This window comes from Neolamprologus multifasciatus, chromosome 18 (genome assembly GCF_963576455.1).
Source record: "Neolamprologus multifasciatus chromosome 18, fNeoMul1.2, whole genome shotgun sequence".
NCBI classification, from domain to species: domain Eukaryota; kingdom Metazoa; phylum Chordata; class Actinopteri; order Cichliformes; family Cichlidae; genus Neolamprologus; species Neolamprologus multifasciatus.
This window is the reverse complement of record NC_140456.1, coordinates 9164057-9191165: the sequence shown is the minus strand read 5'-3', so window position 1 is coordinate 9191165 and position 27109 is coordinate 9164057. Positions and strand designations below refer to the sequence as shown.

General features: G+C 39.2%; 1 protein-coding gene across 3 annotated transcripts in view; it reads right to left on the bottom strand.

Annotated features, from left to right (window-relative positions):
* atp1a2a (ATPase Na+/K+ transporting subunit alpha 2a) overlaps window positions 1-27109 on the bottom strand; it is a 56173-nt gene that overhangs the window by 4837 nt on the left and 24227 nt on the right. For all 3 annotated transcript variants that reach the window (XM_085141473.1, XM_085141475.1, XM_085141474.1), the window contains exons 11-23: window positions 26635-26769; window positions 24589-24668; window positions 22882-22991; window positions 21666-21841; window positions 18365-18501; window positions 16313-16463; window positions 12512-12680; window positions 11562-11716; window positions 7732-7855; window positions 4862-5007; window positions 4630-4760; window positions 4293-4394; window positions 3988-4079 (exon numbers count right to left, since the gene is read on the bottom strand). In XM_085141473.1, the coding sequence (XP_084997599.1) occupies window positions 3988-4079; window positions 4293-4394; window positions 4630-4760; window positions 4862-5007; window positions 7732-7855; window positions 11562-11716; window positions 12512-12680; window positions 16313-16463; window positions 18365-18501; window positions 21666-21841; window positions 22882-22991; window positions 24589-24668; window positions 26635-26769 (1708 nt within the window). The remainder of the gene's footprint in view (window positions 1-3987; window positions 4080-4292; window positions 4395-4629; window positions 4761-4861; window positions 5008-7731; window positions 7856-11561; window positions 11717-12511; window positions 12681-16312; window positions 16464-18364; window positions 18502-21665; window positions 21842-22881; window positions 22992-24588; window positions 24669-26634; window positions 26770-27109) is intronic.

Sequence of the window (27109 nt, the reverse complement as noted above, 5' to 3'; positions counted from 1 at the left end):
TAAAATTGGAAGCTGCAGTTCCCATCATTTTGGAAATAAAATCCATGTGCTGTCTCAGCTCAACCCCCACAAATGTGGGATGTCCTCATTTGTAGGGATGTCCTATTTACAGCACAGCAGGACTCGTATAGATTGCATAAATGATTGCTGTCTTAAAAATCTCATGTCCTCCACGAAGGACAAAATCATATCTCAGGGAACCCACACGGTATCGTTTCTTTTATATAGATTTAAACAGTTTTTAAGTTTTAAATAGACCATCCAATTTTCAAATCTAAACAAAGGAGAAAATAAATAAAACCAACTAGTGCTTTGGTTTCTTAACTGCCATACAGTACACCGGCCTGTGAAAGGGATCACTCAATTGTGATCCACTTATGCTTCACGACAACATATCAATTAATAATTAATTAATTCTTTAAAAAGCACAAGAAGTGCAGTTCTGACTCAGTGAAGTGGGCAGTGAGGCTCTTATATGGATCAGATATGTGACTTGACCACAAATCTGATGTTGTAGCAAAGTGTGACTCAGATGTTCTCCTGTCTCTTTACACTCCACGCGCAGCTGGAAAAGTGCCGTCTAAGGGAAATGGCCAGGGACTCGGTAACGAGGGTCAGTTACTTGAATCATTCACTTAAACCTGACATTTTTGGCTCTGTTTACATTACATCACATATTTTACAATAAAGTAAACTGTTGCATCAGTGTCTCTTTGTTTTTTGTCACTGGGCATGGTACAAGAGAAAGTGTCTGGGACTGTAAAGTCTTGCATTGTGCAGGTAAACATTCAGCTGTGGATTTTGCAAACATTCTTCTGTGGATCTGTGCAACTTTAAATAGCCAGAAATCGTTCCACACTACTGAACATTTCAACGGAGTTCTCGTCCTTTGAGCCTCGGGCCGTGTTCAATGCGCTGTCATGTTTAGCAATGCTTCGTTAAAATTTTATGTTGTCATTTTGTCTTTCATCTTACTCACATCCTAATGTACTGATGTGTATGGCTACAGTAGCCCAAACATTAGCACATGTGCAGCTGTCAGTGGCTCCTCTTACGCTGTGTGTGTCTTAACCTGATGTTGCTTTAACTCTATTCCAACCAGGGGACTGATAAGACGTATAACTCTTCTTGTTGTCACTGGCCTATCAATCGGTTGTCTATCAAAACATGGCTAGAATGATTAGTGTTGCCTTTACATTGACCATGTCCAATGCTTCTTTTGACGAAAAGGTAATTTGGAACAACTGTCTTTATCCTTTTATCATCCAGCCCGAGTTCAAATATCATTCAGGCTTGTCTCTGTCTCCTTGAAGCCCCACAATGCAAGCCATTGTTCAGTATTTTGATAGTGGACAAACATGAATATTAGACAGTGTGAGAGAGGTCTTTAGATGATCAGATGTTTCCTCTGGTTCATTTGTTACCTGCCAGACCGTTGAGCATCAGTCATGAACAGTATGTATGACTGTGGATTGATGAAGTGCAGACTCTTTAAATATGGTGATGAGCATTGACAAAGATTCTGTGAAAGTTCTCAGAAGTATAATATGTTGTAGTAACGATACACTTTGAAAATCATGTCCTCCAAAGATAAGACTTTAACAGATCCCTGTTCTTTAGGCTCATTAAAACATCACACCCTCACACCTGATTTTTAACATCTAATTAACTGCTAAGTCTAGAGGTTCACATACTTACAGATGTGTAATACTGCATAGTTTCTCTCAATAAATAAATAGCCGAGTCTAATAATAATAATAATAATAATGGATTGGATTTATATAGCGCTTTTCAAGGCACCCAAAGCGCTTTACAATGCCACTATTCATTCACTTTCGCATTCACACACTGGTGGAGGCAAGCTACAGTTGTAGACTACGGTTGTAGTCTGGGGCAGACTGACAGAAGCGAGGCTGCCATATCACGCCATCGGCCCTTCTGGCCAACACCAGTAGGCGGTAGGGTAAAGCGTCTTGCCCAAGGACACAACGACCAGGACAGAGAGCCCGGGGATCGAACCGGCAACCTTCCGGTTACAGATATGCTTCCCCCTGAGCCATGGTCGCCCCTAATATTCTTGTCCTGTTTGTTTAACCGTGTGCTCTCTTCTTGAGTGACATTATATATTTTTGCAGATGTATAAAAAAGGGGTCACAGATGTTTTCATACAGCAGCATTTAGCACAGAGGAATGGTTTTCATTTTTGGGAATGATTAGACATTTATTTATAAAATGTATTACCCATCAAAAGTTTGGGGCCACTTAGAAATTAGTTTGTGATCGATTGGTTGTTAATTATCATTGAATTTTGTTTTCCATTATAATAATATAATACCCATTTGTTCATGCCAGGACAGCAGAAACTGTTGCACCGGTTAAACAAACTACAAAAAAATCCTAAATGAAAATACACTAATATTCCTTTTCTAACTAATTAAAACCATGTGCAAATTCTGGAGTTTCCATATAACAGTGCCTACTACGTCCTTAACAAACCACAACAGTCTGGCTCTTGCTCAGCTGTGAACCACAGTCGCTCAGTTCTCTTTCTGTTATGTTAGCTTTGTTAGTACAGGTATTATTTAAACATATTTAATTATTTAGCAGTTTATTTAATGTAATAGCACTCATTTATTTCAATAAGAACACTGATGAGTGTTTTTGTGGCCTTTTTCTCCAAACAATAATCAAACCAACAAAGGTTGATGCTCCAAACACTCAAGTAGTCAGTTTGTTTCCTCTTTTTAATCAGCAGAGCAATTTTTTTTCAAGTGTGCTAAGGTAATTAGAAAAGGTGATGAATGATCATTTAACTTTTTAACCTGAGAAACCTCAGATATCACAATGGAGCACAGAAGTAATCGGTGATGAAAATGGGTTTTTCAATGGGCTGTTTCATTTCTAAAATGGATATTTCAAAACAGAGACATTAAGTGAACCCAAAATTCTAAGCAGTAATGCATGATCTTAATCCTTCCTGGATCAGCTTTGACTGAAAACTTGGCCCGAGTATCAGATCACGTTAGATTTCAATGACAGAGCAAACTGCCAGAGAGCGCTGCATTTGCTTGCTATTTTGTGAGAAATCAAAATTGGAAGACAATAATAATAAAGTGCTGCAGAGTCTGCATTTTTGAAAGCTGGAGAATTGGTTTGCATTCTGCTGGATGGCTGATAGATTTCAGCCGCTTTACTAAATACTGGGCATGAAGGTAAATTTGTGGAAAAAGCAAAGCTTCTGAATGATGTTTAACAATACGTGTAAAAAATAACAGTAATATTAAAATCTGTCAGGAAAACTTGGTGAATTACCAAATTTACATGAAGTCATATGAATTGTGAGAGTTCAAAAAGACAGCTGCCTCCAGTGGTGAAAGATATTGCTCTCAAACCCATGAATCACAGGAGAAACCGGATGAACCAGAAGAACTGCAGTGATGGACTGTGAAGCCTGCATTTGCAAGTGTAAGAAGTTGTCAGAAATAAACTATGCTTTTAATATTACACCAAAATTAAAGCTTACTTCCTCTGCTGTAAATGCACCACACTCGACACTGTTGGCTACCTGTACTTTTATTTTTAATCTCAGTCCACACCACTTCAAGGTGCTTTTATATATATAAATACTTTGTGCTTGTTTGGAATGACATTGAACTCAATCTTCTTCTACAAGTCACCATCTGTCAAATGCTTGCTGGGATGCTTTAGGTGAGATCAACAGAGCAGAGCTGTGGCAACACTGTCAATCAATGTGTCCTTAAAGGACTGGACAGTCTTCTCTTTTATGGTGTTTATTTTTACAAGGACAGAAGGCTGAGCGAGTTACACAAGGTAGAAGGAAAGCTTTTAAAAGTTTGGCACATGTGGTGGTTGAGATAGGGGTTTCAACTACTATACTGCACCATCACTTGATTATTATTCTAGCTTATTAGGAAGATAAATAAGCTTTAAAAATCTTTTAATCATGGTTCTCTCTTAATAACTTACCTCCTGGTTGCCTCCGCAGAATAAATTTACGGACCTCATCGTAAATGAAGATGAGAAGACTGTATGGTATGCCACAGAACCACCAAAGGATCCTGAGGGGGGAAAAGGAAGATGTGGTGACTCACAGGCGGAGTGGAAATTGTTAAATTCATTGCAGCTATTTTTGAATATTAAGGATAACAACATGGTGTTTAAGAAGATCACAGACTACATTTAAAGTCCAGAGTGACAGGCTAATGGCAGCCTATTAGGTCTTTAAGAAGTTATTTTTCAGTTCAGTGGAGATATGCATATGCAGAGCATACTTCAGGGGGTACATGCGCAAGGCAATGTCCATTCCAGGGCAGTAGGAGAGGAAGGCAGCCAGAGCTGTTTCAACAAACAGGCCAAAGATCAAAATCCTGTTCCTGTTAGGCAGAAAAAAGGTGCACATCAGAGAAAAGAAAAGGTTTATACAGGTTTATAAAGTGCAGAACATTAAAATAGCAGTGACAATATGATCCCAGTATTCAGCCTTGAAGAATAAAAGTACCTTTCTGACTACCCTCATTTATGCATCGATTCTACATGCTTCAGTTCCTCCTTCCATCAGCACTCTTTTCCTGTCTTCCACCTCCCTTACTTCACACCCCACTCACTCACGTCATCCCCTGCTGAAAGAGGGAGTTCCTCCTTGTCTTGCAGATGATGAGATCAGCCCACTGGACGACCACAATGCTGGTGAAGAAGGCTGTGTGGCAGGTAAATTCCACAATCTTCCTCTGTTCATAGGTCTGCCAGGATGAAACACACATTGTATTACTCATGCGCGAGAGTGGAAGCATTCATTTATTCATTCAGGTCATGTTGGCGAGTGTCAGTCCCCATTCCTTACCCACTGCTGCCCAAAGCTGTCCTCCAGGTCATTGACTTCACGGTCATCCCAGTCGATGCGGATGCCTACTAAGTTTCTTGGGAGGAAGCCGTTTTCAGCCAATATCACAAAGTAGGTGAAAAAACCAGCCAAAGCTTGGATCATACCTGGATTACAAATATGAAAGCCCATTCATAAGACAGCAATGCAAAAACTCATTTAGGTGATCTAAAAAATAATGTAACATTTGACAGCTGTTACATTTCAAAGGTTCATAAGGTCCAACAATGGTTTTGTAACTTTGTAACTTTTCTAATAAGTGGTATTATACTGTAGAGAAAAATAAAATATTAAGTTATTTCAGAGAGGAAAGCAATATTGATTTATCACTGTCCCATTTAAAACACAGTAAATATTCTGTTAGTGTTAATTAGTTAATGCAAAAATCATTTTCCAAATAGATTTGTGGTGAGAAGTTTATACATGGCTTGGATTTTGTGTTAGCTTGTTTTTAATGATTTATTTAAATCTAGGGGCAGCACAGTGGCAGCATGGTGGTTAGTACTGTACTCAGGTCCTGAGTTCAATTCCACCAGCAGTCTGGTTTGCATGTTCTCCCCGGCTTCCTCCCACAGTCCAAAGACATGCAGTTAGTGGGGATACGTTAACTGGAAACTCTAAATTGCCCATAGGTGTGAATGTGAATGGTGGTCTGTGTTGCATGGGTTAGCCCTTTGACAGACTGGCAAACTGTCCAGGGTGTACCCTGCCTCTTGCCCTAAGACAGCTGGGATAGGCTCCAGCCCCCTGATAAAGGATAATTGGCAGAGAATGGATGGATATATTTATATATATAACACACATACCGGATCAGGGTGGACATACCCCACTAATACCTGATTAAATGTCTCTTGGGAAGTTGCACCACAACTAGATGCATTTAGTAACCATCAATAATGTTTTGGCATGATTCTGGCTGAAAATTAAACCAATCTAAGGGAGAGAAGATGCATTTAAATTGGTTGGTGAACCTGTTTACTTGTGTGGATTAGAGAAAAAATCCGAAATAACTTCAAACATGTGCACTAATTTTTGTTTTTTTAAAGTCATTAAAGATGTAAAATAATTCCACCCTGGAAAAAGAACAACTAAAAAAATAAGGTCCTGGCGTCCACATATGTGGACATCACATTTTGAGCTGTCTAGACCACAATACTAAAATTTGCTCTACTAGGGCCTGATATCCTCTTCTCAGAAACTACATCAGGTAAAAAGACAATTCTTTGTTGTTACATTTATCAGGTCCCAATCAGTCCAAATAGCAAATAGAAATTAAATGTCGTTAAAGAGTTCGGGTCTTAGGAGGTTAGAGCAACGTCCATGCCAGTGATGAGTGTATTTGAACTTGTGACCACAACAGTATGTGTTGGTTTCATCAGGCTGCTTATTTTGTGTGTTTACTTTATCTTCTTTACTTGTCTTGCAGCAGTTACAGTTAATCTATAATTTTGTTAATTAATTCAACTTTAATATAGCTCCTATTATTTCTTATTATTAATACTGAAACACCTACTCATTTCCAGCAAATGTTGTAGGAAAGTGCAATCCTGTAAAGCAAACTCATGTGGCATTTCAAGATGACAAATGCAAAGTCTACCTACACCATCAGCAAATACATTTTGAACATGCATGGCAACTGTGTAACTTGTGTGCCATAACAATTTTCCACATGTATTTTTGAATTAACAGGCAGGCCAAGGGATTAAACTAAAACCTGGACAATATATACTGACTTATATCCCTACAAAGTGCATATTTTGAGTCTATAGTAGCTCAATCCATTAGTGTTTGTCAGGGAAAATAGATTAATGTATTGTCATCCCTCTTTCCTCTGTGACATTATTTTTTTAAAGGTAAATAGCTCCAGACAGCTGAGTACTTCCATAATAGGTGTTAGTGACTTTTAATTTGATGTTGGCAAATTCGTTTTGTCAGAGTAGGCGTAACATTTTCAGCAGGATGGACATCTTACTGCAGAGCATAAAAGCTCCACTTACACCAAACCTTCAAAATGACTGATTATGGATTAAGACAATGGTTATTAATTACTGTGTTCATGAATTTGTTACATTAAAACTCTTTGCCAGGTCAGTGTTTATGTTTAAGGTTTTTTATGACATCATGTCAGTGACAAGAAGCTGGTTGCACCCGTTTTAACTTTTTTTCTCACTGGCAGTGGTTTGTGCTGCTGTTGCATTCACGAAGTGTCACTCAGGATCACATCGTCAGTAGGTTTTTCAGGACTTGTGGCTGTGATGTCACAGCAGTGGTTTGTAAATGTGATTTGTTGAGCCCTGCAAACATTTTGCCCCAGCAGTGTTTATCTTGCACACATTATGGGAGTTCACGAGTTACCGGCTGTTTAGAGCATGTTCAGTTTTAAGATTGCATGTCATCCAGTGAGGCCCTGTCATAGTTTGACCTATTTAACAGCCTATAAAATGAGGCCAGACTTTGATTTTTCGCTATTCCCAAACCATATAAAGCCAAAGATGAAAAAGCATGCATTGAAGTGAGGCTCCAACAACTGGAACACGGCCAAGATTAAGCAGAAAAAAAGTTGCACTCTCTACTCTCAATTTGCTCGAAATGTCACAACAATTAGAGTGAAATTGTGGGACTATCTGCTCACCTCTGGATCTATTTTCCTTTACTGTATGTGCCTACACATTTACAAAGCCAGTTAGAAATGCCAAAACTTCTGATAAATGTCAATATTTAATGTTTATATGGCTTTGATGTTTATTATCGCTGAGACTTCACAAGAAGAGGCCTGTCACAGTGATTCAGGTTTACGAGCTGCAGTGCTGAAAGATGACAAGAGGCCAAACCTATTTGTCCGTATGCCATGCTGATGAGGCGTTCGTTGACCAGGTTGTCTGTTTTGGGGTTTCTTGGTTGTCTTTTCATAATGTCGCTCTCTGCTGTCTCATAGGCCAGGGAGATAGCTGGAACCTGGAGGGTAAGGGAGGAAGAGAACAGAACGACCTCGGCTTAAGCTCCCTGTACGATGAATGTGCAGGAATTTGTCTTTGTGGCATCTGTACAAAGGCATGATGACAATGCCAGACACAGGGAAGACTAGACTGTTAATATAATCACTCAATCACTGAGTACAGGGAGAAAAGGGAGAGAAACGACAGGGAGGGAGGGAAAAAAAGAAGTAACGACAGTGACAGAGAGGGAGGAGGGGAGAATAGACAAGAGGAGAGAGACGGATAGTGAATTTCAAGACATTCATAAAACAGGAGGCTAGAAAGGTCCCTGTAATAAAGATCGTATATTGGCTGGTTTTACCAGGTAAGCAACAGAGCAATATGTGTGACTTAGGGCAGGAATCTTTGGGTCTTAGGAGAGCTTTGAGGTGTGGACTTGGCATTGTGTGAAACTGAGCGCATGCTCTGTGGTGTACAAATCCACTTTGTTTTGGTGTTACACTCCCTTGACCCACTGCAGCAGTGAAGAAAGAAGAGAATAGAGCATGAGAGAGGGATGTGTAGACAGAGGTTGTGTTGTTTTTTTGGGGTTTTTTTGCACCTTTGAAAGTACATGTGTAAAAACTAAGTCTCAGTGTTGAAGCATTCTTAAGTGTGCTACATCTTGCTTTGATAAGCATCCATTTCTGCATGGTAGTTCTTGCTAAAAATAATCCTAGCAGACTCCAAGTGCTGATTGTCACTCCTAAATCTCAGCAGAGCCCTCCAGCCTGTAGCTTGGAGTGGAACGTCGCTGTTAACAAGCTGTTAACAGCTTTACCACCATTGGAAATCTTCACTTTTGTACTGTACAATAAACACTTCTCAAGTACTTTTTTTTTGGCTAGTCCTACTCTTCAAAGCTCACATCCAGCTGTTCATTTCTCATGCAGTTACTGGATACATGAAGACATGTTACTTTGAAGGGAAGGTGTTTTTTTTATATGCAAAACAGGTGAACAAATTTGTGTTTTTAAAAAAAAAAAAAAAAAACTTCAGTCATGTCATCTTGAAAGAGAAATTCAACCAATAAAGAATGCAGTATGTCTGTGATCTGAGACAGCTGAGTAAATATTTGTCAACAGGAACAAATCTGTTCTGCTGCTAGGAAGCCAAAGAAGTTCAATTTTGATGTCACCCAAGTAAAATAAGTCTGAACTGCTTTATTAACAATGTTAGCAAGCAGTTCCTCTTTATTTTTAACCTGTGGAGGAAAAATGTTTCTTGGCAGTGGGAGACTATTTCTAATGTATGTACCTGATTACGTGAGAAACATTGTATAACAGCCAGTTTCGAGGGCACTCTAATGGCTCCTGGGTGAGAGCAGGAAAAATTAAAGTTGAAATAATGGACACAACTGAACAAGTCTTTCTGAATATATTCATTGTGTGATTCTTTTTTGTTGTAATGATGGATTACGCCCCTCAGGCAAGCAGTGTGCCAGCAACCCTCTCTTTTTTTTCTTTTTGCTGCTAGAAATACAAAGGAGAGACTGGCATCTGGAAATACTAGAGCTGTGAAATGTAAATCTGTATGCAAGTGTCACTCGGTCTTTGTTCTACATGAACAAATGGACGTCGACGGTGAGGCAAAAGCGAATTTCTTCCCCCCAAATGAAAGAGCTAATGAAACCAAACATTTTTCTTTTTACCTTCAGGCATTCATATTTGACACCAGTATTAGTGCCATTTTCGTTAATGTCACCTTTAGCTTGCCGGTAGCTATGCAGCATGCTAATAATTAGCACCTTCTCTTGAAGACAAATCGTTAAAATTAGCCCGCATTTAGCAGGTGAAAGCTCACAACTCAATAAATAAAGATTTATCTAAAATATTATGCTGCGTTATGAGTTCTAAAGGTTCTATGCAGAAATGGTAAAAGTTGAATAAACAGCAGTATTTCAAACACAAACATAGGTATATAACATGTAGGACTTGACAATTTAAGTTTGTTTTGCAATTGTTGTATAAATATTTAAAAATAATAATAATAACAAGTCTTGCAATAAAGGTGCCATTCTACTTGGGGATCAAGAACAAGTATTGGGGTAAAAGCCCTGAAACCGAAACTGAAATTGTTTTGGAGCTCTCATGAGTCACATATTGGTCTGAGCACTGAATCCTACTACAATACTACTAGAGAATTTGATTGCATTGATTGATTGATCATCAACAACGTAAAAAAGACAAACAAATGACGATTATGTTACAGCTATGGCAGGTGAATTGTGGGATTGCTTCATTTATGTCGCTGAATGCAGGGACACTAATGATATATAGCCAAAGCTTTCTGGTGAAATATACAGTTTAACCATTTTTCATTGTGAGCACATTTTGTATTGGTGTAAACAGCATGTGTACATGTGGGATGAATAATGTGTGTGATAAATTGCTTTGGTTAGGTGTAATATGTCAAGATATGCTAATTAGCTTTGCGCTTATGCTAGTTAGCATAGACAGTGTCGAAGATGGACACAGCTTCCAGGGCTGAAAATTGAAGCCAAAGCAGAAGTGTTTTTTTTTCTGTTGTCGTTTTTTTTAAGTGGTCAACAATGTGCGACTGGCTGCAAAAAGACTTTCTCTTATATAAGTCTTTGGGAAAGTAGCCATGACCTCAGAAAATACTACACTGATGAGTTTATGGGCTAAGTCACTAATTTCAGGTCAAATCAAATAATACATTATATTCTTTTTAACCGTGGTTATCATTACTGTTGGAACAGGATCATATAAGATATATTCACTGGCTAGTGACTTGTGATTGAGAATGTGTTAGCAAATGAGCATGTGACTGAGAGCTTGTCAGTCATAAACCACTGCATGTATAGAACTCTTTGTCAGATTCACAACTCACTTGCAAAGCAGCAATAATACTGTTACATCTGCTGAAACCACAGCCATATAGTCATTTCTGTTATAGTTCTTGTAAGTCTGCCTAAAGTCCTCATAAAGGGAGCATGTGCAGCTGGTGCATTGTAAGATGAAATGGATGGAAACAGCAAAAATGGTTAACTCAAGGCTGATGATTCAATCAATAACTGATTGTGCCTGAAAAAGGGCAAAAAAAATCAGTGAAACTGTTGCCTATAAGAAATAAGTTTTATGACTGGCTTTAGGCACTAGATTTTCATCTGTGACTCACACTTCACACTCACATTATTTTTGGGCTGATGCAATAAGATTATGAATTTGTCACGAAGTCACTCACTTGCAGCTGCTTAGCACAGTTAACTGGAGAGGAAGGAGAAATATTTGATTGAGTCCAAATGAGTGATGTTAATCCTAAAGCAGTTAAGTTGAGAAAAGACAAATATAGTGATGAGATAAAGCTTCAGGTGATGGCAAACGAAACCATGAAGCCAGAAAGAGTTACTTTTATAAAGTATTAGTGCTGTCAAGAGTCCAAACACACTTCAGATAAACACTGCACACTATTTAAGAAGTATTACACAATCAAAATTGAAAGTTACATCTCTGAAGTCTTTAAAATAACATTTTTAAACTGTAAACGGTTCCAAAGGCATCTAAGAATAATAACAGCTGTAAAGTAAATGTCTCACAAGTTTTAAGACTGTGCAGTGATGCTTGGGAAATTTTGTTTGGCTTCTGGCTAAAAAAAGTTGGTCAAGGAAACTATTTGAGGTATTATTGCAAAGAGATATTTCAGTTTGTTTCCTCAGTGCTCACCATATCTGTGCCCAAGTCAATGCAGAGGATGGTGACCGTTCCCAGAGGAAGAGGAACACTCGCAATGATGAAGAGGAGGAAAGGCGAGATCTCTGGGATGTTGCTGGTTAATGTGTACGCAATGGACTTCTTCAAGTTGTCAAAGATGAGACGACCTGCAGCGATTAAAAAAACAACAAAGAAAAAAGTGTTGACGGTTGATTTAAGGTGGGTCAAGGCCGAGTGAATTTTCTTACTTAAATGAAGGTCACTCCGACCCCTTCATCAGCATATCCACAATACAAATGGATTTTTAAAAATCGAAGACCATATTAAACACCCATAGCTAAATTAAATATCAGTCTCTCAAAGCAAATCTAAGGTTAAATCTCAAGTCAAATCTTTGAGAGCAAAGGCATGTCAAATTACGAGTATTCCTGAGAAAATTGTAGGTCAAAATCCGTCCTTTGGGTCGCCGAATGCTCTTTATTAATACATCACATTTTAACATTTCCATTTCCATTAAACTCGTTTTTTTCTAATCTTAACTCAAACTTCTCAGAGTCCTTTCACCGCGGCACCTACATAGTGCTGAGTAAAGTCTTTTTAAATTATTCTAGTTAATTTTATCTGTTTAAAATTTGTATTGTGTTCAAGTCAACGTTATAAAAATGCTAAATTAGCTAAGAGTTAATTTTTTGACTGAGGCCTGACTCTAGTCGCAGCATAAACTCTGTGAAATCAACCAGACTTCTCCACATATAAACTGCTATTCATTCAAAATAGAAAATCTCTGGTCTCTAGTGTTAAATGACAAAAGAGCTTTCTGTGAGCTTTCTTTTTTTTTCTTCAAATTCTTGATCCCTTTATTTCACTGACTCACAATGTTTTCTTTCCCTCTTTGTTTCCTCCTCTATAATTTTCTCCTTTTATGCCTCCATTCTGACACCCTGCCTTTCCCCCACACTCACCCTCCTCCACTCCGGTGACGATGGAGGCGAAGTTGTCGTCCAGCAGGATCATATCAGCCGCCTGCTTGGACACATCAGAACCGGCGATCCCCATGGCAACGCCGATGTCGGCTTTCTTCAGCGCCGGAGAGTCGTTTACGCCATCGCCTGTCACAGCCACGATCGCCCCCTGTACCCACAAGGACCGGTGAACAAAAAGTGTCAAGAGGAAAAAGATAAGTACCGTGATTTAAAGCCTTTCTCCCCCCTCCGCCCCTTCTGTCTTAATAATGTCTTTTCAAAGCAGCTCTGGGGAGATTAAATGAAAAATGGAATTGAGTTGCAGTCATTCAGTCACGAGGAGTGAGAGTGAGTGAGCCAGGGTGAATTGTAGCATGACCTCAATATATGGGGATGTGAATAAGTGCACGCACACATAATTTTAAAGTTTTGTACATAAAAGCTCAGCATTTAATTTAAGGCACATATACAGGGTTTGATATGAGTAGGTTTTATCCGATACTGGTGCCAAACCGGTACTTTTAAAACGGTGCCGGTGCTTAAACGGTGCTCAAACCGGTGCTTAAAGAATGGAGAACACAAAATTGGTCCAAAAACCTCTCATGTTTAGCTGTTTTTTTTGTAAAAAGATAACAATGTTAGCCTTTTCTGCAGCTATAGGGCATATATGGTATCACTCTTGGCTGGAAGCAGTGCTTAAACAATGGAAAAAAACACAAACTTTGTCCAAAAACCTCTCATGTTTAGCTGTTTTCCACTTTTTCTTTGGTCATTTTAGCCTTTTTGGCCAGGGTGAAGGGAGTATCTGCCACCAAACAAGAAGACAGCCGCATGTAGCTATGATGATGTTTGCTAGTTCACCTTACATACATTAATGTAATAACTAGGGGTGCAACGATACACAAAATTCACGGTTCGGTTCGGTTCGATACTTTGGTGTCACGGTTCGATATTTTTTCGATACAAAAAAAATGTTCATGCCTTTTTATTAATTTGTCATTTATTAAATTTTCACGGCACATTCTGCACCACATCTCTGTGCGTTCATCATTTGTTTGAAGCCAGCTCACCTCCTGCAACCACTTTTCAGAGAATACGCGCTTCTTTTGTGGTTCGGACTCCTTCTGACATTTCTTTGGAGGTGGAGGAACATCACAGTAACTGCTTAAAGGAGCTTCTTCGACATCTTTAAGAGTTCTAAACAAATGTCTGTCCTCCTGAAAATCTTATGTACGCAAACACGCGTTGCAACTTCTTATCTTGTGCGGGTTTTTATTTTGACAGCGAATGCGCACCTGCGGACCACTTATGTGCAGCCCTGGTTATTTAGCTCGTCATATTGCAGCCACAGAAATTCTTTTGTCCATGAAACCATAAAGCTGCACTTTCTTTTTTCCTTATAGTCTGATTTGTCATAACCTTTCCGTTTTGTGGTAAGCTTTTCTTTGGCTGTCACTTCTTCACGCTGACCTGTCTTATTTGGCTCAGCAGAACTAAAATATATATCCTGCTGCTTTTACACACGCACTAACATAACGCTCAGCGATTCTCTGCGCGATCAACCTCTCACATGTTTAAGCTGCGGGAGATTTCACTTGTCATGTTTGCATAGTAAGCTAACGATTGATAAGACGATGTCAGAGGAATTGGTGCGCAAATTATCATCACTCACCAATCAGTACTGTCGCTCTCTATACACAGTTCACGCGATTGCAAAGTGAAAGCAAAAAACAAGCGCAAATTCAAACGCGATTTCAGTATGTCACATATTGACAGTGGCCGATGCCAATGACATAATTACCCAGCTACATTTCCAAAAGAATGCAAAAGCATTGACATATATTTTTCCTTCCTAGGATAGGCCGACGGGCAGGGCAGAGATAGATTTTGGTAGCCCGACTGGAAAAAAGCCCCGTCGGGCTAGCGATTTTGCGAGCCCTGTATCTGATTGAGGAATCACTCATCTTTGGAAAAGAGAGTTTATTATGGAGAAATGTCTCTTTCCAAAATAAAAGCTATACTATACGCTTCTTCTGGGCTATATTCTCAGCAGCATATTAAACATATCAGGTCCCCATAAGGAGAATCGTGTGCTAACGGCTGTCTAAATGACTCGGGTAAAGTTTGTAGCATGCTGCTTGTTGTTTTTCTCTGCTTCCACTTGTCTTTGCACTAGGATGATGTCGGAGTAAATGTGCAGTCATATTGGTTGTGTTCCCACTAGTGCTGTCAGCGTAAATCTGAAATGACATTAACGTCACAACACGGCAAATCTCCGTTAACGAGCTACCGCGGATCACCTCATGAGTGGGGCTGGAAGACGTCAACACATTAACGAGCTAACTGCGCTAACACACTAGTTCCCACCAATTGAGCATTGCTGGCACATCCAACATACTGTTTTACTTTTGTCCATGACAGGCTTACCTTCAGGGTCATACATCACATGAAAACCAAAATAGTTCCAAACGCCAGATCTGAATGAGGGTGGGGGAGGTTCAATTTGCCATGTTGCAACTAGCCTAGCTTCTGTCTCGCTAGCTTGCCCTGCGCTCAGTGAATCTGTGTTCGACTACTCCGCCTAGGCTGCACTGTCGAGCGCAGATCCACTGAGCGCTCAACACAGACAGCATCATCAGAAGGAAAGTTGATAAAATAAATTAAAAATGTTGTATCGTTCGATACATATGCGTACCGAACCGAAAGCACTGTATCAAACGGTTCGATATCGATACGAGTATCGTTGCACCCCTAGTAATAACGTGGTTAGCCTACTCAATGTAAATTACACACGAACAACATTAAGCTACTCACGCAGAGAAGAACGGCTGCTGCTGCCATCATCATCATTTCTGCTACACTGGCAGGGCTAGGGGCCAGGACTCTCCTCTTCGGGTTTTTTGGGGATGTTGCTAACTCCGGGTCCGATAACAGGAACCACACCGCAGTAGATGCGCTCGGTGTGAGGTCTCGCAGCAAGCTATCAAATACGGCGCATTTTTCGGCTTTTAAAAAAACCGCTATGCGTCGCCAGATGTTTCATCGGATTTGATGTGTTACTTCCTTTGACAGTATCACAGTATCAGCTTAAAGCACTTGTTGCAGGCTGCTGAGTTTGCATCTTTTGCTGTGAAGTACAGCCAGACTTTGACCGCTTCGCCTTGGGCATTTTTAATCTGTAGCTCTGCTCTAAAAGAACGTACGTACCTGGACCCGCCTACTATCCTCGGAAACGTAAAATGATTGGCTAGAATCTAAAGTGTATCACAGCTCAGGAAAAAAAAGCACCGAAATAAAGCACCGAAATGTGCGCAGCTTTTCGGTCTGGTTACTACCGTTTATGTCAGAACCGGTGCCATCATGGCACCGGATACCGGTACCCATCCCTAGATATGAGTTTAACATACAGTTAATCACATGCTCAAACACACAAACAGGCCTCCATTGTAGGCGCACACACTTAAATGAGCATGAGGACAAAAGCCAGCATTCATTCATTCAACCACCTGCACTAAAAACAGCTGAAATACACAAACACACATACAGACAATTGTATTCAGTATTAAATGGAAGGAAGACACACACACACACACACACCTGTACAGAACCATACCTCCACACTTAAACAGGCACTTTCAAGCATTCATTCAGTCTTTATCACAAACACCCAAATGCCTGCATTCATCTATATAAAACGCCACACACTGCAATTCAGCTTTAAGCTCTCAAAAAGACCCAATCACACATTTGCACACACACTCTGTCTCTCACTCACACAGACACACACGTGTGACCCTTGACCTGTCTCTGGCAGCCTTCAACAATGATGAGCTTTTGCTGTGGAGAGGTTCGGGCGAACACTATCTCAGTGTGGTTCCTCAGCAGGTCGTCCAGGTACTCGGAGCTCATCTCCTTTAGGTCAGAGCCATGCACCACACACGCCTTGGCATCCCTGGGAAACACACAAGCAGGTACAATTATGCAGAGGGTGGTAATGACATTTCCCTCAAGTCTGTCATTGTTAGGCAACCACACAAATGCAGCAGCGGGAAACATACATTTCCATGCTCTGTGTCTTAAAGGAACAGTTTGACATTTGGGAGATTGTCTGAAAGTAAGACAATTAGCCAATCAGCAAATCCAAAGCTTGCTCATTAATGCATTATATTTCCTTTGTCTAATCTACACAAAAATAAAAGTCTAATGATGAATATGTGCTGTTTTGTATTATACGGAAAATAAATTATTGGGGAAGTAATTCAACCTCCTGGAGTCTCCAAGTACATGCTTACTTTTTACTGTCATCAGGATTTTCTGTACTATATTATTATTTCAAAACCCATCTGCTGATTATCATATGGTGGGAAATGGCTGCAGTTTCTTGGGGTGCTTCCTGTGTAGTGACTGCATATCCCGGTCAAGATTTCCATTTCTGTCCAGAGCACATTGTTTATGAATGCAGATGAATTAAATAATAATAATAGTAACAATAATAATAATAATAACAATAACAATAATACCAATAATAACAATAATAATAATAATAATAATAATAATGTTGCAAAAAGTTATATTGCTGTGAGAAGGTAGCCCTTGCTGTGAGAAGGTAGCCCTTGCTTATCTGTTGAAATCCTCCTACTCACGCTGTTATTTATTTGAAACGATTGCTGAGAACTCATTTGTATAGGTTAGGTTTCCCTTAATTTATCCCTTTTATTTTCAGCCATAGTTTGGAACTATTTGCATGTATGTGTGTATGCTGGAAAACCGTGTGGTTGATTATGTGTCTGTATGTTTTAACATGTACACTTATCTTCAGTGTGTGGCTTTTATTCAAACTGTGAAGCACTTTGTAACTGTGTTTTGAAAATTGCTATACAAATACAGTTTGTATTGTACAATTATTATTATTATTATTAGTGCTCTCCATATTACACAGACTATTTGATTGCTTGTAACCGAAGTCTACTCAAACAACTGGAATAGAAACAAAACTGTGAAGACTATAAAGGGATCCAGAGTGTTTCTGTTATCAAGAATCTTGTCCCTCGTTATTTCTGTTTACTTTGTACATCCTTCAGACAATTCAGTTAGATTCATTTCAATTCAGCTTATATAGTGTCAAATCACAATAGCAATCGTCGAAGGGTACTTAATATTGTAAAGTAAAGACCCTACAATAATGGACGGAAAACTCCAACACTCAGATGAACCATTGTGAGTAAGCACTTGAGAACAGCGGGAAGGAAAATCTCCCTTTTAACAGGAAGAAACCTCTGGCAGAACCAGAACCATCGGCTGTGACTGGTTGGGGGTGAGGACAAATGTCACACTGTGGAAGAGAGCCAGAGATGAATAATAAGGAGTAGAGTGGTGTACAAACACATAAAGGATGAAAAAAGGTGAGCTAAGAAGAAATGCTCAGCACATGATGGGAAGCCCGCAGCAGCTTGCATCTAATCCAGCCCTAAATATAAGCTTTATCTAAATCTTTAAGCATATTCTTACAAGTAGAGAGGCTGACTGAGCTCCATTAAAGAGGTTTTCTTTTAACCTTAGTGACCTTCAGAGGTCCTAGTAGGCAGATTTTATTACCTTCAGACATGTAACAAAGTTGTTTCTTCAGATTCTGATCTTTATAATACGCTTTTGAATGGAAAGATATGCGACCATTGTCCTTTTTTTGTTTTTTTAATTTAAATTTAAATCAACTGCTTCCACTTTATATGCACAACACATCCAGAAGACACAACATAGTTCACAAACTGAAACACTCTCACAGTCGCACAGACACTTACTATTAGAAGCTAAAGCACGCAGTCAGTCTCTCCCTTTATACACGCGCACACACACCTGGGGTTAACTTGGCTCAGAGGGATGTTTAGTCTCTCAGCGATGTCCTCAACCGTTTCGTTGCCCTCAGAGATGATTCCTACACCTTTAGCAATGGCCTTGGCTGTGATTGGGTGGTCCCCGGTAACCATGATCACCTGACCGTGGACAGAAGGTTCCCATAAGTCACATGAAGCCTGACTGTATCTCATCTGTATGCCATGTGTCAGAGCATTCCTAAGCTACAGTTTAGTATAGGCTGTACAGGCACATAACTCATCCAGATGTGCTGTGTAGTTAAACTGGGAGGGAGTGGGGTTATCAGGGGTTAAAGGTTCAAATCGTACAGTAAAATTATTAAATCTTAAATGTGATGCTTTCTTATAGGCAAAATAGTATGATTTTACAAATAATCCATCAAATCTTTGTCTTTGGGCAAAAGCAACTACAGAAGTTGGTGATGTGTACTGAAATTCATCCACTTTCACCAATCCCCAGCTGCACCTGCAGAAGGTAACAATTCTTATGCTGGTTTTAGGCACTGTATTTTCATCTATTGTTTAGTTTGAGTATCATCCAATCCTTTGTAATCTTCCAATAACAAGTAACTGACAGATGCAGACTTTGCTAAGAAGCCCACTTTTCATTTCATCACAGAAGTGACAAAAGAACATACTGCACAATGGAGATTATTTTCTATTCTTTCAAAGTCACCCAGTGGAAAATAATCAGTTCCCTGATGAGAAGCTGTTGAAAAGGAAAGTCATAAAACTAATAAAAGAGGGAAGTATATATAAGTATACATTTAACTTGGATATATATAGACTGCTATAAAGGAAATGTGGCAAATATTAGGATCTATAACCATATGTACTGTTCATATAGTACATTTAGCTTATTTTTAACGTCTGCTTCATTACTTTACCGTCACCACTAATGTTTTCAGCAGCACATATACAGGCTGCATGGAGGTACATTAAACATCACACATCATGTGATTACACAGCATAATGAAAATTTAACATCCAGCTAAAGGTATTTAAAGAAACAGGTCCAAAATCTGTTGGACAAAAACACAGTTTTTGTAGTTTTACCTCTGTAAACCACCAAAGTGGATTTCAAATCAAATAATCAAGATGTGATTAAAGTGCAGACTTTGAACTTTAACTCAAGGGGTTTGACCAAAAGTGTTACATTAACTGTTTAGGAAATACAGTCATTTTTATACAAAGTACCCCAATTTCAGAGGCACTTCACAATCCCATCTTGATTGTTTGATTTAAAATCCATTGTGGTGTGGTACAGAGGCAAAACTACAAACTACAAAATCACCCAACTGTACAGTTACAAAAATTATATTTCCCTGGATCATTTTAAAGCTACTATATTTTCAATTATTTATTTGTAGAAATTGTTTAGAAATGGGATCATTTCCTGTAGGTTTAAACCATAAAACTTGGAGTTTTAAAGAAAGGCCACCTCCACGGGACAAGACTCGGCTGTCCATCTGCATCTAAAGGATAGATGTCACTCTTTCAAGGATGCCAATGTTCACATTTTGGACAGAGAAGACAGATGGTTTGAAAGAGGAGTGAAAGAAGCCATCTATGTCCACTGTGAATGATCTTAGAACAGAGGCGGTGGCTTACGACACCAACTGTCTGCCATCTATAATCTAGTTCTGAGATCCCTTCCAAGGCATCTTAACGCCCACTCACATCCTGGGCCATCTGACCTCAGGAAATCACATGATAGGGTGGGGCCAGGTTTCGCAATGAGCTCACCTGAAACCTTGGTTGATTGTGACCCACACCTCTTTTCACACCTTGGCTTGTGTGATTAGGTAGAGGATCATCAGGGTGTCCATTGTCCCTCTTGGGGGGAAACTCCCACAGATCTTAAATCTGGGACTCTCCACCATTTGACCCTAGAACTGAGGAAGCTTCTCGGATGAGAGGTGAAACGTCTTCAAGCAACTTAAAGAAGCCCAGACGCTTTTCTTTCCAAGCTCCTTAGACTACGATGACTTGGATGAGTGAGAACCTTCACAAACATTTGAGTTTTAAACTTTTTATCAGATACGTTTTTAACACAAACTTTCCAGCTGTTTTCTACAAAAATAAATATAGCAGCATTTTCAGTCACTTCTGCCTTTAATTCACTTTTAAGCCAATTACAGGGTGTCTTTCAAAAAGAAGCGTGATAACTACTGTACCTGAAATTAAACATGCAAAATCCTCTTCCCATATTTGTAGTTGTTCCCCTGAGTTAGAATGCCTCATTCTCCTCATTATCCATTTTTATCTCTGCTGGAAGTTGTTTAACCTTCCTGCGGCCTGGCTTATTACTTTTCTGACGAAAAAAAAAGAAAGAAATCTGCTCTGTGTATTTGGAGTCGATTAACATATAATGACAATTTGCAGTAAATCACTGAATCTGCATTTAGCTAAATGGATTCTTTTTACAAATTGCTATCAGAATATATTCAGCTCATTCTTTATCGCCTTCCATGCTTTTTATTTTAACGCCAACAATTCAATTTGCCAATTATTTTGAATTCTTCATCCCAAAACCATAATTTATTCGTAAAACTGTCAGTCACTTCTTACCCGCAGATAGTCACACCTGCAACAGTAGCTCTGATAAACTACCGAGCAAACTCTAAAACTGTTCGGGTACTTCAGCCAGCCTTCAAAGTGTTTATGCAAAACATGCCATAAGCATTTTCATCTATAGTCATAGTCAAAGGAAGATGGGTTTTTCCATCTGCAGTGATTTATATCTAGCAGTCTGCTGTTCTGTGACCTCTACACAAGCTATGTGGAAAGCATAAAGTGGGGAGATCAGCAGTATGACTATAGCAGAGAACAGGCATCACTTGCAACACATATGACACTGAATAAGTCATGTACAGTACACATGAAAGCAGGACCTGGGATAAAGGTGGACTGCAAAGTCGCTTGCAGATGCAGAACATTTCCGACAGCTTACAGCAGCTTAAAATAGCATTCCCGTGTGGGTTTTGCCAGAAGGCTAGCTGAGCCTTCTGGCAAAAAGTCTGATGTCAATGCCAGCCCACACTGACATCAGCTGATCTGTTGGGATTGCAGCTGAGCTTGACTTTGTGCCGTGCCTGAACTAATTTGTCCATTGGTCATGATCTGTCATGGTCCTGAGAAGTGATCAGTTGTCATTTGGACTTCACTATGTGATTTGAAAAGATATTTGACATGCAAATCCCCTCTTTAAAAAGCTTGATGAATGAAGCCAGAGGGAAAGGAGTATCAGGAAGTACTATAAATGAATCTGCAGAAAGTGTTACCTTGATGCCAGCAGAGCGGCATTTACCCACTGCGTCAGGTACAGCGGCACGCGGAGGATCAATCATGGAGATGAGACCCAGGAAGCAGAGCTGCATAGTGGGGAAGTTCGTGTCGTCGCAGTCGAAGGTGAATCCTCGAGGGAACTGAGATGAGGATAGATTCAAGTGGCAGAAGCCTGGAAGAGGAGAGAGATCAGTGAGGTGATTGTTCATAACAGACTGAAATGAAATCTCAAAGTACACTACAGCTACTGAAAAAACAAGAGAGAAATATATTTTTAAATTTAAAAAGAGGCTTGTTTTTTTACGACCCCCAAGAAACATATAACAATAAGCAATACTGATTTTTGATGGTGGACTTTACTGTTACTGTTGCTATTTACAGTTAAGCTCGTTAAGGAAATGTGAGTAAGATTTATATAAGAAATACACCCTCAGAAAATACATCTGGTTGCAGTAATCCTGTACATTTCCAAATGCTTATTCAGATTCAGAAGTCGCAGATTTGCAACACAAATTGAATCGGGCATTTTTATTAATTCATAATACACATCGCTTCCATCATATCTCTCTCTCTCCAATCGCCCAAAGTGAGATACTTCGGATGAAACACCACACTCAGTCTAAAACGGGAGAAGCACCCGACCCATCATCATCATCACCTAAGGCATAACTGAGACACACTAATTTACACAATTTCAGGAGTTTCACTCTAAAATGGCGCCATTCCATATTCCACTGTTGTGACGCCTACTCTAACAAAATGATGATAGCACATAATTATTACCTATGGCACTTTTTAAAAGATGCCAGGTAAGTTTTCTCCTTGGTTGTCAAAATGATGACATTTACAGAGTCAGAATGCCGAACACTTTAGAAACACCGAAAGCTGAACTTCCAGTACTGATTTTTTTAACCCAAAATGTGCTGCATTTTACGGCTCACTTTTCACCTGATACTCCTTAAAACGCTGCAAACAAATGTTTCTAATATTTTGTGTAACATTGATTATAAGTGTTTGCTCTGTGTCAGCTCCAATCCAAGGCAGGAGCCAAAAACTTGCAGTGCAAGCATTCTTTACCTTTATGGGGACATTAGGGCAAACTACCCTGTGTACCAAGGCGATTATAAAAAGTAAGTGCTGTGTCCAACTGCTTCTCCTCTCCACCTATTCCCAAGCAGACTGCTTTTATTTGGTGCCACTAGATAAACGTACCAAGCACCCTTTCTCCCAGTCCACCCAGCTCCAGGTAGGCACTTTGGAAAGACTCTCTCCACATTTCATCCATAGGCTCCTCCTGGCCTTGTACCATAATGGTGCTGCATCTGTAAAACAATGAATAATAAATTTAGAACTACGGTGCTTACAATAATCAGTGTGCTTGTATTACATAAGCAGGATGAGCTCCAGCTATATGGACAATATGATATGTGGTGTCAAAAAGATTTGCGCCTTTAAAAGGATAAGTTGTTTTTTCATCAGCCAACAACAGCTTTACTGTGGCTTTATTCTAAATTTAATATTCATGTCAGCACTGAGTTGGGTTTGTTTTTGCACCACTGTTACATACAAAGTATATGCACACTGGAGGAGCGCTTAATCTCATTATTAGGCAGAGATGTGGACAGCAGGAAGTTATTCACAATCCAAACTTTGACATGTAGTGCCCTCTTTTTTTCTGTGGCTGTACAGCATAAACTGGAGACCCCTGTAGTTCACAACTCTGCTTTGAGGGTTTTGTTTTGTTTTGTTTGCTTATTTTAAAAGTAGATACTTTCTCAGCATAAAAGGGAACTTCTAGGGAGTGATGTAAGTATACAATAATTGGTAAAACACATGAATGCAGCACTGACAGCTCACATAAAAAACAACCCTTAAAACCATGGTAAAACAATACTCCCATACAACAACTCTTATTAACTGCAAAGTGGGGAAAATAACACAAAGAAGTAAACTGACAGTGGCATCCAGGCTTTATTGTGCCAATATGAAAAGGAGGAAACACAACAAGATTTTGACTTGTTGGAGGCAAACGTAAAAATAATAAAAATAAAAAAATCAATTCCCTTCAACTTGCTACAAGGCATCCACCACACAGTGAAGCAATGCAGAAAGAAAATGATGCTGCTCAAACAGGATTACAAGAAAACAAAGGACCACAACAAGAGGTGATGTTGCATTACCAACCGCTGGCCAGCTATTACATCATGTTAGAGTTCCCATTAGCAGTGCAAATGCAAGCAGAAAGAAGGCTTTGAAAGTACGCAGCTCCCCGGGGACTTTCGCAGTTAGTACTTACCCCCGGGTAGAACTTTTGCTGCAAAAGTAGCTGTTAAAGTGCAATAACTTTTTCCACCCCGACCACCAAGTCATACTGTTTTTTAAATCAACTATCATCTCTTTTTTTTTAAGGGGAAAAAAATAAGTTTAATTTTAGTAAAATAAATGTCAACATGATAGAATAAGAAAAATGTTCATTCAGGTAAGTTTAACTTCACATTTTTCCCCTGGTCATCTATCGCCCACCTGTAGCGCCCTGCCGCCTCTAACAGCGGGGCATCTATCAGACTGTTAAACAGTGCCAAAACGAATCCCAATCATGCGGGTGCATAAATGTTAAGTTTTCTTAACCTGTGCCCACTTGTAAATATTATGCATGAATAAAGACAAATTAAAGGATATTGCCGCCATATTTTAAACAAAGCCTATGAAAAAAGATAAAAACAACCAGTTTTATTATGTTGCTGGATTTTAATCTTTTCCCTGACAGTAACAAAGCAATATACAGAAAATTAACAGCCTGGATAGAGTCTTTTTTTACCGCAACCACAAAGCAACAGGAAACATTAAATGAAAAACGAGTCAAATTTTGTGCTATTTTCCTACTGAGACATATAATCGATCCATTATTGATTAACCAACCTGTCCAGGATTCTTTCGGGAGCTCCCTTCATGACCAGAATATGACCAGCGGGATTGTCCTCCGCTTCATGGATAGAGAGCTAGAAGAAAACGCACAGGAGGAAATGTGAGGACACGACACTGTGGGATTTGCTTTAAAAACAATGCACACATGCGGTTCATTGTCTATTGTTAGTCTGATTTTTTATTTATTATTTTTTTATTTTGTTTTCACTGCTGTCATATTTTCCAACTGGTTAAAAAAAATCATCTCAAGGTTGAATTGACTGAGTGTACCTTGAAAGTCATATGTATGCCTTATGTTGAAGGGGCATTCATTTACCCAATTGCATATATTCCTCTGGTGTAGCACCTTGCATTATCCCTTCCCCCATACCTACAGTAGTTTGTGTGCACACACTCCCTCACTCACGCACACACACACACACATTCCCCAAGGTAATTTGTATCTGAGTCACAACATATCTAATCTCAGAAAACCAGAGCAAAATTGCTTTATTTCCCCTCCCCTAACACAGACGTGCCTATTTTAAGTCAGGGAACAGGTGCACAAGATGCATGCAGGAAGTACTTTGTTTGCTTCAACACTGCTGCTGTGTAATTCATATGCTGGTTCGAATCTCCACACAAGCTGGGAAAGACTGGGTGTGGAAAAGCAAAGCAAACACACATCTCTGTGCGTTAATTGTTACACTTCCCCTGAGCAAGGTGTTAATGCTCTGCGTGATGGCTTCATATAGTTCAGTATTAACTTTTGGCTCTGTTGGTGTTGACTGTTAGAGGACGTAGTGAAGCATGTGGATTAACGTAAGACCTTTCACAACTGCCTCTCTACTACAGATACTGGATGGGAAATGTTTGTTCAATTTTATTAAAAAAATAGCTTCTCCTCAATTTTTTTTAATCCACTTTGGTGAAAGAATAAAATTACAGAGCATGCTTGTCTTTGCTCAGTCTCATAAGAAGCTACCTCTGCAAATGTTTGACATTGTCTAGCATGATGGCAAATTTTAATTAGTGATGTACATCCAAGTCTTCTCACCTGTTCTTCTCCCAGCATGTTAGGCCTTTTGATTCAGGCACTGTTTATAAGCAGGTTACCAACCCATTTACAATTCAATAGCATATTCAACATACAATAAATTTACAAATGGGATTTCTGTGCATTGAAAGGCATCAGCAGAGCACTTTCTTAGTATCCCAGCCAAGCCAGTTCATAATCCTGTTGTATCTTTCTAACTTAAATAAAACACATTGCATTGCTTTAATGCTGCAACCGTTTTTCCTGTTACCAACAATGCTGCGTTTGTGGCTTGTTGGGCAGCTTCCAAGTATGAATGCGTGCAGCAGTGTGAATTTTAAGTAGGGTGTCTCTGGTAAAAGAGCAGACATGTTCAGGCTGCCTTCACTCAGTAGGAAAAGGTTAAAAAATGAATATGCATGATTTCGTTCTGGCATAAGGAAAAAATTATATTTTTTTCCTCTCATGGACGTCTTGGAAATCTGTGTGGAAAAACTCACCACAGCTCTAACAAAATTGTGAAAGATCATTTAAAGTAAATAGAGGAATAACCTCTTAATTGAAATGAATGAATAAATAAAATGAATACATTAAAAATAAAACCACTGGAATTGCAACCCAAAAGATCTGGTCTTTGTCCTTGTCTTTCACTAAGTTTCATGACATTATTTGGTTTTGTGTAGTCTTGCTCACACTGATTACATAAGAAATCTAGATTGTTAAAACATTGTAAAAATTGATTTTAATACAAAAATTGACCGAAAAGCAATCAGTTTTATGTGATAACATATGTTAGTGCAGCTTTCATAAACATAAAATTGTTCAAGATTAGAAATAAATACCTCCTCTGGCTGGTGAGCAACAATATCTATTTACATAACAGTTACTCTATTACATTTTTAGGTTGCTTAATATGTGTATATATACAAAAACCCAGAATGCACAGTAATAAATTTCAGCCTTGTGTTAATTTTCTCATCAGTTCAAGCCCAAAGCCGTGATGTGACACTAGTCTCATGCAATACCTGATATTTGTTGGTGGAGTTGAATGGGATCTCTGCCACTTTGGGGTTTGCGGCTCTCATGTCACGAACACTCCCACAGCACACCTCGATGGATTTCAACAGAGCTGACTCTGATGCATCCCCCGCTGTCTCCCTCTGGGGAAACACACACAGGAGCACATTAGCACAGTCACTAACATATGCATATTAGGAAATGAGTGTTGTCTGTCTCATTGCCGGTGTTTATCATACTGCAGTGGAGGGAAGCTTTGGGATTATGTGTTATTTAATTGATTAAAACACTAGCTGAGATACCTGAGAGGACTTCCTTTACATCCATTATGTTTCTTATTAATTATGCAGGTAGTGGAGTATGATCTGAATTACCAATGCTGGCCACAATATTGCTGTCTAAGTTAATAACTTCACATTAAAGAAGTCAATGATTTCCCCTTTTTAAAAAATCTACAAGATGAGGAAGAGTTTTATTAAAACA